This window comes from Pelodiscus sinensis, chromosome 17 (genome assembly GCF_049634645.1).
Source record: "Pelodiscus sinensis isolate JC-2024 chromosome 17, ASM4963464v1, whole genome shotgun sequence".
Classification (NCBI taxonomy): Eukaryota; Metazoa; Chordata; order Testudines; family Trionychidae; genus Pelodiscus; species Pelodiscus sinensis.
Genome location: NC_134727.1, coordinates 40,690,699 through 40,704,257, shown reverse-complemented (window position 1 = coordinate 40,704,257; position 13,559 = coordinate 40,690,699). Strand labels below are relative to the sequence as shown.

The 13,559-nt window shown below is 50.5% G+C and overlaps 1 protein-coding gene across 1 annotated transcript; it reads left to right on the top strand.

The window, feature by feature from the left end:
• Positions 1–3,114: 3,114 nt before the first annotated feature.
• Positions 3,115–10,589, top strand: LOC142818760 (ovomucoid-like). The gene is made up of 6 exons (XM_075900665.1): positions 3,115–3,253; positions 4,685–4,704; positions 5,748–5,884; positions 7,441–7,501; positions 9,463–9,578; positions 10,405–10,589. The coding sequence occupies exons 1-6, from the start codon at positions 3,169–3,171 to the stop codon at positions 10,448–10,450; spliced, it is 465 nt and encodes a 154-aa protein (XP_075756780.1). The 5' UTR covers positions 3,115–3,168; the 3' UTR covers positions 10,451–10,589.
• The last annotated feature ends 2,970 nt before the right edge of the window (positions 10,590–13,559 follow it).

Sequence of the window (13,559 nt, the reverse complement as noted above, 5' to 3'; positions counted from 1 at the left end):
GGGTATATCTATCAGCAGAAGAAGTTACCTGTCAATAGCAGGACCTGTGTTAATCATAGAATCATAGAACTGGAAGAGACCTCAGAAGGTCATCAAGTCCAGCCCCCTGCTCTAGGCAGGACCAATCCCAACTAAATCAACCCGGCCAGGGCTTTGTCAAGCCGAGACTTAAACACCTCTAGGGATGGAGACTCCACTACTTCCCTAGGTAACCCATTCCAGTGCTTCACCACCCTCCTAGTGAAATAGTTTTTCCTAATATCCAACCTGGACCTCTCCCACCACAACTTGAGACCATTGCTCCTTGTTCTGCCATCTGTCACTACTGAGAACAGCCTCTCTCCATCCTCTTTGGAACCTCCCTTCAGGAAGTTGAAGGCTGCTCTCAAATCCCCCCTCACTCTTCTCTTCTGCAGACTGAACAAACCCAAGTCCCTCAGTCTCTCCTCATAGGTCATATGCTCCAGCCCCCTAATCATTTTGGTTGCCCTCTGCTGGACCCTCTCCAATGCGTCCACATCCTTTTTGTAATGGGGGACCCAGAACTGGACACAATACTCCAGATGTGGCCTCACCAAAGCCGAATAAAGGGGAATGATGACATCTCTGGATCTACTGGCAATGCTCCTCTTAATGCAACCTAATATGCCATTAGCCTTCCTGGCTACAAGGGCGTCCTGTTGACTCCTATCCAGCTTCTCATCCACTGTAACCCCCAGGTCCTTTTCTGCAGAACTACTACTTAACCGGTTGGTCTCCAGCTTGTAACTATGCTTGGGATTCTTCCGTCCCAAGGGCAGGACTCTACACTTGTCCTTGTTGAACCTCATCAGATTTCTTGTGGCCCAATCCTCCAATTTGTCTAAGTCATTCTGGACCCTATCTCTGCCCTCAAGTGTATCTACCTCTCCCCCTAGCTTAGTGTCATCCGCAAACTTGCTGAGGGTGCAATCCGTCCCCTCATCCAGGTCATTAATAAAGATATTGAACAAAACCGGTCCTAGAACTGAACCTTGGGGCACTCCCCAAGTGAATTATCACTTAATGAAGATAATTCGGTCAGGGTGGGTGTGTCATTCACAGTATTTGGGGTGGAGAGGCAAATATTAAAGATGGGGAAATTGCCTTTGTAGTTATATACATAACCCCCGATTCAGTAATCTCCACTCCATCTAGATCCTCTCCAGAGGAAGAAGAGCCACAGAACAGGGATAGGAAGAGGCAAGTGGGTGGAGACTAGGATTCAGAGGTGCCCCAGATTTTGGGGTGCCCCCTGCAGCTGTGTATTCTGCATATGGATAAGGCTGGCCCCGGCTCCATTCCACTTTCTTTAAATGAAATGTTGTCGAAAGCAACACGTTTCTGTGAAACATTCACACTTCGAGGAGCCGGCATGTTCAGACAGAAAAAATAGGGGTGGGGAACTTTTTGACCAGCTCGAAGGCCTTACTGCTTGCGGCAGCCCCCTGTAATCCCGGCAGCCCCCTGTAATCCCGGCGACTCCTCAGCTGGAACCGCAGCGTGAGAGGTGGTGTCCCAGGCAAGAAAGCGCATTGTTAACACGCTGTAGGATACCCTTTCTCCTGGCTCAGGATCAAAGGCTTTCTCTGTGGCTGCAGCTGTTCCCCTCCCACTGTGCTCTAGGCTGTGGGCTTTGCAAAGATGCCCTTTGTTTGCCGAACTTCTTTGCTGTTTACTTTTGAGCTCTCTTGGCAGAGCATGCGGCTTCCACACACATTAACCCCCACGTAGCCTGCCAGTCACCCCATTGCTGAGTAGGGGAGCGGACGGTTTTGCAGCCGCACTCTCGAGGTGCCTTGTCTAGACTCACAGCAACACCATCACGCTGAGTCCCTTTCTCCGGGCAGTTCTGCACGTAGCGATGTCAGAGTCTCGGTTTGGCCTAGTGGTGAAAGTCACGCCACATTTCTTACAGGCACTGTCCTACTGCAACCCGGGGTCCTGCCAGCTCTGTAACTAGCTCCCTGCTGGCTTCTGCCGCAACCCAGCCAACTCTTGCCGGAGCTGGGCGACGGGGCGCGCCCGCGCACTGTCACCTCTGGTTTGGCCACTCCAAAGCCAAGCTCCGCGTAGCCGATTAGCCCTTCTGAAGCCAAAGATACATCCAGCCGTGAGTGGTGCACAGCTGGGATCTTGTCCCAGAAAAGAAATGAAAACAAATTGGAAATCACAATGGCTTAGCACAGTGGTTCCCAACCTGTGGTCCGTGGACCCCTGACGGTATTGCAGGGGGTCCGTAGAAAGTTTAAAAATAAAGATCGGGCCCGCCACAGCAGGCCGAATCCTTTCTTTTTCTTTTTCTTTTTCTCTCTCTCGCTCTTCCTGTTTCCCTCTCTTTTTCTTTTTTCTTTCTCTCTCTTTCTCTCTTTTTTCTTGTTTCCCTCTCTCTTTTTCTTTCGCTCTCTTTCTCTCTTTTTTTCTTTTTTCTTTTTTTCCCCTCCAGCAGGATGGGGGGGGGAGGGGTCCATGAAATTTTAATAAATTGAAAAGGGGTCCATCTGCTACAAAAGTTTGGGCACCACTGGCTTAGCACAACACAGCCAACCACCCTTCTTTCCTGCCCACCCACGGGCCAGAGGGGCAGCACACTCTACAAAGGACAACGAAGGCTCCAGTGTCAGCTCTGAGGTTCTAGTCGGTTTCCTTTCCCTATGCATTTCTTTTCAGATCCAGGTAGTAAAACCCATTTTCAGCTGCAACCTAAGGACCAGCCAGAAATCCTTTGCCTCAAGTGGATCATTAACTGAAGTTCGAGGACCATGGGAATGATTTAAACTGGTCACTTACTAGAGGAACTCCCGGTGGGCCCCCCTCCTTCATACGTTTCCAGCCCCAAACGTGTATGACTTACGTCTGGTAATGGAGCTGAAGCAGGAGAATGAAACTGGCCAAACTGAATATTTGGGACTGGTTTGGGGGCCTCCAGAGGTTGCTTCTTGCATAAAGAGCCTTTGTTAACCAGAGCAACTCGGCTGTTTGGCAACTTGGGTGTTTGTGTGAGCATTCCTCCCCGATTAGGGCTGACCTGGATAAACATTCTCAGGCACACCGGGCCAATGACAGATGTGGAGGGTTGGGTCAGGAGAAGGATGGCTGAGCGGTGTGCCTGCACGGGTGTATATATGTGTGTGAGCTACACCTGCGGAGATGCATTCACACACCAGGCAACCACCCACCATGAATGGAACAGGTGCCCTTGTGCTCTTCGCTCTGGCTCTTGGCTGCCTCTCGGGTGAGTAACTCAATAGCCCTGACCATCCTCCATCTTAACAGCCAGGGCCAAATTTCAGCACAGCCGTAAATGGGCCGTTCCTTTCCAGCCTTGCTCTTGTGTGTGGGGGAAAATCCACACCCAGAATTATGGGCTCAGTGAAGAACTTTACATGCTTTTAGGAGAGGAGGGGCCCGCTTGGTGGTTGCACGTCCATTGTTGGCCTGTGCACGCCCTGCAGGGACACACGTTAACTTTGCCAATAGGATTTTCTGTTTCCATTGCTTGAGAGGCACCTCACAGAGGACACCTGAGCAATTTCAGAGGCCGGCACAGTTCCTAAATATTCAGAAGGGGTAAAATTCAAATAGAGAGGCTCGGAAAGAAATTGTCGATGGCCTATGCTTCCATAGTAGCTACAGGCAAAGTTTAGGAGGTCTGCTTTTTAGTGCGCATTTTGTAACCCTCATTTGTCATAAGAACATAAGAACGGCCGTACTGGGTCAGACCAAAGGTCCATCTAGCCCAGTATCCTGTCTGCCAACAGTAGCCAGCACCAGGTGCCCCAGAGAGGGTGGACCGAAGACAATGATCCAAGCGATTTGTCTCCTGCCATCTCTCTCCAGCCTCTGACAAACAGAGGCCAAGGACACCATTTCTATCCCCTGGCTAATAGCCTTTTATGGACCTAACCTCCATGAAATTATCTAGCTTCTCTTTAAACTCTGTTATAGTCCTAGCCTTCACAGCCTCCTCTGGCAAGGAGTTCCACAGGTTGACTACACGCTGTGTAAAGAAGAACTTTATTAGTTTTAAACCTGCTACCCATTAATTTCATTTGGTGTCCTCTAGTCTTCTCTTATGGGAACTAATGAAGAACTTTTCTTTATTGACCCTCTCCACACCACTCATGATTTTATAGACCTCTATCATATCCCCCCTCAGTCTCCTCTTTTCTAAACTGAAAAGTCCCAGTCGCTTTAGCCTCTCTTCATATGGGACCCGTTCCAAACCCCTAATCATTTTAGTTGCCCTTTTCTGAATCCTTTCCAGGGCCAAAATATTGGTCTGAGTCTGTCTGAGTGTGTTTGTGTATATTTTGTGCACCTGTTTGCACCTTTATCTATATAGCCTTAGGTATATTTCTGTGATCTCCTGTAATTACAGAGCACAGAGTAGGGCAGGTAAATAAAGAAAGGAAACATCTTTTATTTCTTGATGAATATATTTTTTCTTCTTTCTCCCCGCAAAACCCACCACCAAAACACCAAAACATGGTGTTACGTCCTGCCACACCACTTACCAGCTTGGCACCAAATTCCACACCGGGTTTGTTTGGTTTAAGAATCCATTCCCTGACAGTGCCATCGAATGATTCTCCAAGCACACATTTGAATGCTATGCCTGTCAGCGGTTTGGCTGTTTCATGTTTTCTGTCTGATTTCCTTTCAGCTGTCCCCCTGGGCGGTGAGGTAAGTAAGAGGTAGCCCGTCCCATTTATTCTCTGTCACTTTCTCCAGGTCTCTGACCAAATCTAAATGGTTTTTTTTACAAATTGGAACAAGAGCTGGGAGCACGTTTCCATTTGGCTTGTGCGGCAACAAATCTTTCACGTTACTCATTGTTATTTGTAATGGCATAACGCAGGAGCCCTAGTCAGAAACCATGACCCCATTACGCTAGGCGCTGTACAAATAGAACAAAATGACAGTCCCTGTTCTGTGGCGTTTCCCATTCAAACTGCCCCATTTAACCCTCTGGAGAGTGAAGTACAGGGGGAAACTCATTCGCGTTTGGGTTTGGGGCGCCAAGCCAAAACTCGACTAAGTTTCAATGGAGTACAGGTGTCTCGGCCAGAACGCCGGTCTGTGTGCACGGTCCTTTCTTCCCACACAGCATTCCTGACTCTCCCGCAGGAGAGACAAGGATTATAGATCTCTATCGCCCCGGTGATGGGACAAACATTTCAACCCCTACATACTTCCCTTGGAGGATGGGGACGCACTGGGATGGGTCCTTAGGGAGGGGGTAGGATCTCCATCCCTAGAGGTTGGTAAATCCTGGGATGGGACGATCCTAAGTCAGCTGAGACTCCCTCACACACCCAGCAACTGGTCCCAGCCCTGCAGACAGTCCCGCCCCCTCCTGTGTCCAGCTTCCCAGGCAAAAGCTGTCTCCTGGTTGCTCCCCCTCCCAGGCTCAGGTTAGAGCCTCAGCCATTGTGAACATGCTGGGGCTGGGCCAGCCTTCCTCAGTGAGTCGCACCCGAAATTCCCAGCCCTAGCTAGGTATTGGCTCAGTGCCCAGGGAAACTGAGGCACACACGCACGGGGCCATTACAGGGCAGCAGAAAGGACATCCCATCCCCGCTTCGCCCCAGACCCCCTGAGGTCTCTTCCCATCCTACGATTCTCCAGACACAGACCCTAATGGGCCCAGCGTGGGGAGGATAGCGAAGGAGCCCTATTTCCTGCAACAAAGGCTGCCCCAGGCTATGGCTGTGTTACTGTTGCAGGCTGATTGCAGCCAGTACCGCCTGCGCACTACCAAAGATGGGAAAGTCCTGATCGCCTGCCCCAGGCTCCTGGAGAAAGTCTGCGGCACGGACGGCGTCACTTACCCCAATGAATGCATGCTGTGTGCCCACAACCTGTAAGTTCTGCTCTCAGGCCACGCCGTCCGCGTCACTCGCAATGGGCAGAGCTGCAGAACAGCCTTAGAAAGGCCATGAGTTCTATCGGCTCCTTAGCCTCTGCCCCTCTAGTCTAGCCGAGTTTTCTCCCCATCCCTCTGCGTGGGCTGGGTCGGGCTATCATGCAAGAGCCAGACCACAACCCCACACTGCCGTAGGGGCCTGGCTGGGATTGAGCAGGGGAAAGATTGGGCCAGACTTAGATCCCAAAGGATACGCGGTTGGATGACGCCACACGCCTGGCAGCCAATAGGATCCCACTAGCCAGTTGTTGTGTTCCTGGGTGGGTGCCGGCTGGTGTCGGTCTGTGAATTTAAATGGCAGATCAAACCAGATCGGGTGGGCAATGAAACAGCAGCGGTTCCCCAGGGTTAGCCCCTGGCAGCCGGTACCAGTATATTGACCTGTGCTTCCACAGGTACCATCGACTGCAGCTCCCATTGGCTGCAGGTCACCATTCCCAGCCAATGGGAGCTGTGGGAAGCTGCACAGGTGGGAAGTCCTCTTTCTGCAGCTCCCATTGGCTGCAGGTCACCATTCCCAGCCAATGGGAGCTGTGGGAAGCTGCGCAGGTGGGAAGTCCTCTTTCTGCAGCTCCCATTGGCTGCAGGTCACCATTCCCAGCCAATGGGAGCTGTGGGAAGCTGCGCAAGTGGAAAGTCCTCTTTCTGCAGCTCCCATTGGCTGCAGGTCACCATTCCCAGCCAATGGGAGCTGTGGGAAGCTGCGCAGGTGGAAAGTCCTCTTTCTGCAGCTCCCATTGGCTGCAGGTCACCATTCCCAGCCAATGGGAGCTGTGGGAAGCTGCGCAGGTGGGAAGTCCTCTTTCTGCAGCTCCCATTGGCTGCAGGTCACCATTCCCAGCCAATGGGAGCTGTGGGAAGCTGCGCAGGTGGGAAGTCCTCTTTCTGCAGCTCCCATTGGCTGCAGGTCACCATTCCCAGCCAATGGGAGCTGTGGGAAGCTGCGCAGGTGGGAAGTCCTCTTTCTGCAGCTCCCATTGGCTGCAGGTCACCATTCCCAGCCAATGGGAGCTGTGGGAAGCTGCGCAGGTGGGAAGTCCTCTTTCTGCAGCTCCCATTGGCTGCAGGTCACCATTCCCAGCCAATGGGAGCTGTGGGAAGCTGTGCAAGTGGAAAGTCCTCTTTCTGCAGCTCCCATTGGCTGGGATTGGTGACCTGTGGCCAATGGAAGCTGCAATCACCCGTTCCTGCGGAGGGACAGGTAAATACAGAAGCGCCGGCCGCCAGGGGCTAACCCTGGGGAACCGGATCTGCCCCGTGGGCTGGTATTTGCCCAACCCTGCACGAGATGATCGGCTGGCCCCTTCTGGCACTGAGGGTTGTGGCTCCGTGTCTGCAACCCACGGTGCTGACCCTGCCTTGTAGAAAGCGCTCAGTCACCGCGACCAGATGCTGCCTGGGTCCCGGGCCCTCCCCGTGGGCTTGGTTGGTTTGACCGGCGGGGGCAGTGTGGCCGGGAGAGGTATTCGCTAACTCCAGCCTCCCTGTTCCAGAGATCGGAAGGCCAGCGTTGGCAAGCAGTACGCTGGCGAATGTCGACGGGAAACGGCGCAGGTAAGCGAAACCTGGGGCCCAACAAGGGGCGGGTTTTAATCCCATCGATGGCAAAGCAACGACTCCTCTTGGCGTCAGTGCAAGATGGGCCAGGCACCAGGTACATGGATTTAGAGGGTGCGGCTGGAGGTAGCTTTACACTGAATACACAGCATGGCCCCGCTCCATGTACTGCATGGTACCGTCCGAAGAGCGACCGGGGGGGAAGAAGAATGGAGACGAGACAAGGAGCGGAGATACCCCAGTGCTCCAAACCTGCAAATCTCATTCCTTTCCCCATCACCGTCTCTTCTCGCAGTGTCAAACTGGGCACGGAGCCGCCGGAGCTAGGACTATGGGGAGTGTAACCCTTTCGGCTCCAATGCCGCCACTCAATATTGCGTTGTAAGGATGGGAGTGGGCAACAAAACCCAGCTTAGTTTTCCAGTTCAAGCAGCTAGCTTGGTGACAGACAATGTACGTGGCAGAGGGCCCCGGGACACGCAACGAGTGTTAAAACCAACCTGTGTTCTCAAGGGAAGTGTTGAGGGACGCAAACGGGTGTGCGATTACTACTCACGCTACAGTCCTGTGACACCTGGCGATTGCTCCCCCACCGCAGAGGGACGTGCCGTCTTACCACGTGGGAACCTAGCAGTACCCTTTCAATATTCGTTCAAGCTCTGCTGCATCATCCTTTATAACACTAATTAACGTGAAACTGCCCCTAACAGTAATTATATTTCCACCACCTCATTATGGTCTCTTCACTTTGCACAATTTAAATCTCAATCTGCCCCCCAGGCCTCCCCATGCTGTCAGTATAGATCACATTTTAATAAAGCATTTGCACATCTCACACACTCATTAACCCCTTTGCTTACACTAGATATAGCCAAAACACAGGCGCAGCATAACTGGGGTCATGTCCTTGCTCCCTTCGAGCTTCCCATCTTACTATCTCCAACGTAGCTCTAACCTTTTTCATGCTAGTACCCTCAGTTTCCCATACTCCCCTGTTCAGAGGCTTGGGCCTAAAGTTAGCCTTCTTTCTACTTAGCACTCCATGGGAGACACAAGACCCGGTGTGTAGCAGAGCCCTGATCTCTTTCAATATGGGGATCATCCACAATAGTACACTGGGCAGGTTGGAACCCCCCTTTGTTCTGAACACAGGTGCAGGGATGTTCAAAACACCCAAGCTCCTGACCAGGTCTGTGTTCTGGTGGGAAAATAAGCAAACATGGTTCTGGGCGGCATTAACAGGAGTGTTGTGATCAAGACACGAGGAGTCGTTCTTCCGCTCTGCTCTGCGCTGATTAGGCCTCAGCTGGAGGATTGTGTCCAGTTTTAGGCATCACATTTCAGGAACAATGTGGAGAAATTGGAGAAGGTCCAGAGAAGAGCAACAAAAATGATGAAAGGTCTAGAGAACATGAGCTAGGAGGGAAGACTGAAAAAATTGGGCTTGTGTAGTTTAGAAAAGAGAAGACTGAGACGGGACATGATGGCAGCTTTCAAGTACCTAAAAGGGTGTTACAAGGAGGAGGGAGAAAACCCGTTCTCCTTGGCCTCTGAGGACAGGGCAAGAAGCAATGGGCTTAAACTGCAGCAAAGGGCGGTTTAGGTTGGACATGAGGAAAAACTTCCTGCCTGTCAGACACTGGAATAAATTGCCTAGGGAGGTTGTGGAATCTCCATCTCTGGAGATATTGAAGAGCAGATTGGACAGACACCTGCCAGGGATGGGCTAGACGGTGCTGGGTCCTGCCGTGAGGGCAGGGGACTGGACTTGATGACCTCTCGAGGTCCCATCCTGTTCTATGATTCTGTGAACTCCTCCTGTCAATGACTGGGGAGCCTCTCGGGGAGAGAAGTTAATTCTTTTAGTAGGGGATAGATTAATATCAAAATTATTGCTTCCAGAAGCCCGAGCCTCATTTCTTGCTGTGTGCTGTATGCTCTTCCTCTTCTGTTTGCAGGTTGACTGCAGTGACTACATGGAGCCCCGCCCCTTCTGCACCCTGGAGTATCAGGCCCACTGCGGCTCTGACAGCCAAACCTATGGCAACAAATGTCAGTTCTGCAACGCCGTCACGTAAGTCCAGAACTAAGACTATATCTACACTACAGCAGGAAGTTGACAAACTATGTAACTCCAGCTACAAGAATGACACACCTGGAGTCGATGTACCTTAAGTCTGGTTCTATACCACAGGCAGTCAACGGGAGAAATTTTCCCATCAACTTCCCTTACTTTTCTCATCCAGAGAAGAGTAACAGAATCAACCAGAGAGCCATCTGTGGTCGATTTTGCGGGTCTTCATTAGATCCACTCAATCAAACTCCGTTGAATCAATCTCAGAGCATCAATCTGGGCTATAGTGTACATGTAGCCTAAATCTCAACTTCTGAATAATGGGAGTGATTAACCACACTGTCCGAGAGACGGAAGTGAAGTCCTCTACTTTGCATTTGCCTGTTGACACTCCAATGGGCGAGGATTTGGTTGACAAAAGAGGTTGACGGATACATGTTTTTTTATGGGAACTGTGTTCATTAAGGCAAAAGTTCAAGGGGCCAGATATCTAGTGATATAAGTAAGCTCAGCTCCAGTCACCACAGTGAGTTTTCACCTTTTCGCACCAGCAGAGAATTTGATCCAGAGTCTCATTACAGCAGCACCAATATTTCACAAACACTGTTGGTTCCTGAAGAACGAGATACAATTTTTCACCTTTCTTTTAACTGGACTCCTGGATGGAAATAGCTCTTGAAACTTTGTTACTGTGAATGTTCTGTTTTTCCCGCTCTGGAGTAAGATACGTATCGATCAGGTACCTCCTGCGCTAGTCCAGTGAGGAACACGTATTAGCACCCTAGTGCTCTGTGTCTGATCCATTTCTTTCTCTCTCCCCATGCAGGAAAAGCAAGGGGATTCTCACCTTAAGCCATCTGGGAAAATGTTGAATCCATGTTGGTGCTGAGTCCCGAGAGAGCCCTTTTGTTCACTTCCCATGGATCGACCCTGAATATAACCGCGTCCTCAACTCACTCCAAGTACTGGAGCTCCTGATTTTCTTGCTCAATAAAACTAAACTCACCAACACTTCCGCATTTTGTTTTATTGCCAAGTCTCATGCAAAATCTTTCTCTGGCTGGTGAGTGACGATGCCAGAGAGACGCCAACAGGGTACATGGACTGGTTGTTGGAAGCTCTGCTCTGTCTAGGATCCACCATCGTAAGTGGCCACAACTGTTCCCATTAGTCATGAGGCAGCGAAATACAAACTCATGAAATGCATCGTTTCATGATCATGCGGGGAATTTCAGTCTAGGAGCACGACAGAGAGACACTGCTCTGGGGCGCTCATGCAGGCACCGGAATTCATCCACGTTTTCAAAGGAGGAAGAAGGTGCAGAAATGTACCCCGGAGTGATAGCCTCTGGTTGATTCATCTCGACTGCTGCACCTCTGGGTGAGTCATTGGCAGAGGCTGTCTGGACCTTGGGAGGGACCAATTTGGGAGGCCTCATTGGTCAGTGGTCACGTAGAGTCCTTTGCCCTCCTTCCTATGGACCACTGGAAGGGGGGGCAAGGGACATGTGCAATTTTTGGCCAAACTAAGTTCCACATTCTGCATCTGGGATGCATTAACAGGTGTGTTGTGAGCAAGACACCAGAAGTCATTCTTCCGCTCTACTCTGTGCTGGTTAGGCCTCAGTTGGAGTAGTGTGTCCAATTCTGGGCACCACATTTCAAGAGATATGTGGAGAAATTGGAGAGGGTCCAGAGGAGAGCAACAAGAATGATGAAAGGTCTAGAGAACATGACCTATGAGGGAAGACTGAAGGAATTGGTGAAGCAAAATGCAGGACAATGTAGCACTTTAAAGACTAACAAGATGGTTTATTAGATGATGAGCTTTCGTGGGCCAGACCCACTTCCTCAGGAAGTGGGTCTGGCCCACGAAAGCTCATCATCTAATAAACCATCTTGTTAGTCTTTAAAGTGCTACATTGTCCTGCATTTTGCTTCAGCTACCCCAGACTAACACGGCTACATTTCTATCACTACTCTGAAGGAATTGGGTTTGTTTAGCTTAGAAAAGAGAAGATTGAGGGGGGACATGAGAGCAGTTTTCAGGGATCTAAAAGGGTGTCACAAGGAGGAGGGAGAAAACGTGTTCATCTTGGCCTCTGGGGATAGAACAAGAAGCAATGGGCTTAAACTGCAGCAAGGGAGGTTTAGGTTGGACATTAGGAAAAATTTCCTAACTGTCAGGGTGGGCAAACACTGGAATAAATTGCCCAGGGAGGTTGTGGAATCCCCATCTCTGGAGATATTTAGGAGTAGGTTAGAGAAATGTCTCTCAGGGATGGTCTAGACAGTATCTGGTCCTGCCACGAGCCACCATTTTTGCAGAAGAGGCTCTTGCGCCAGGAGCTGTCTGCACTGCCCCTTCTTGCACAAGAAAACCCCTCGTGCGCAATGCCGCTACGCTGATTATTTTCAGGAATAACGGCATCGCGCAAGAGGGTTTTTCTTGCACAAGAAGGGGCCGTGTAGACAGCTCCTTCTGGCACAAGAGCCTCTTCCACAAAATGGCAGCTCATTAGGTATGCAAATGAGGCTCGGCGATATTCCACACTTAGCTTCATTTGCATACTTCTGGCGCAAGAACCCGCCAGTGTAGACATAGCCGGGATGTCCTGCTCTCTCGGGAAGTTTATCCCACGTGAGGGCTGATCTGCTCCTCAGATTTCAAATGTGCCCAGGGCCTGATTATCCAATAGGCACAGGGCCTCAGGTCTATAAAAACTTTAGGGCAGGGCTACTCAACACACGGCAGCGGGTGGGATCCTTCGAACACGGCCTACAGTGGGAACACGCTCCACAGCAGCGTAGCATCTCCCAGGTAGGGAGAGCACTGAAAGATGCAAGCGGATGGGTTGACTGGAACAGACGGGTCCATGGTATCGGCATTTCTAGCCCCCAGGGAGGAGGTGCCGGGAGCACTAGGGCATTGTGGGAAGTGCTTTATATTCATGCCCATCAGTGTGAAATAAGCTATTTGCATATATTTGCATATACATTTGCATGTCTATGCAATCACACTTAAGTTGCAGCCCTCGGCATGTGCTGTGAGTATCATTGTGGGGCTTCTAAAGCTGAGTAGCCCTGCTTTAGAGCCTAAAAAAAATTCATAACTGACTCAACAATAAGAAAAGAAAAATGCTAAATCAAACTTCACACTGGGCTATCTTCAGTCAGCACACACCACACAGGTACAACATGCGGTTAAATATTAGGTGCACAAGCGACAGGGCGTTGCTCCCGTATGTATTTATAGATCATCTCGTTTCAAGGCCTGCCGTTATCAGAGTGCCTAGGGCCTGCAAAGACCTTGATGTGCCAATGCTATTCTGAAATGGCCTATCTGAAATGCGTTTTGTTTGCTGATCAATCCAGCCCAGGGAAATCTCCTACACTAAACCATGAAAAGGCCTCTTGCTGTTCACCAATGTCGCTCCCTCCAGGGCCCGTTGGTGCAGGAAACAGTCTCTGTCTGTCTGTCTGTCTGTCTGTCTGAGTGTTTTATGCCGCACTCATTACACTAGTATCTTGTCTGCCATTCCCTAGTGTTTCCTGGGTTAAAGATCATTCTGCAAGCCCATTAGCGCGTGATATGTAATTATTTCCATCATTCGGCGTCCTTTTATGTTTACGCTTCTGTTGTGGTTCCAGGTAGTGCTAAGCAAACCAGGAATCCGGGCAGACCAGTTCTGTCTGTTCGTTCCTCATTACTTTATTCCAGTGCTTTGCTCCGGATACATGGGGTGTAACCGCATTGTTCCCAAGATCGAGGTGTTGGGAAAATGAAGACAATCAATGATAAAAGGAAAATGGCTCCGCCCCTTTATGGCTCTGAGCTAGGCACATCAAACTCTGCAGAAATGCAGTTCAGAGGGGGCAAGCCCCGGAGATTCACACCGACTCCTGCTGGTGATGCTGGCTGAGGATCTGGCCCATGGTTTCCAGACTAACGAACTCCCGACATCACTGCATCAAACACAG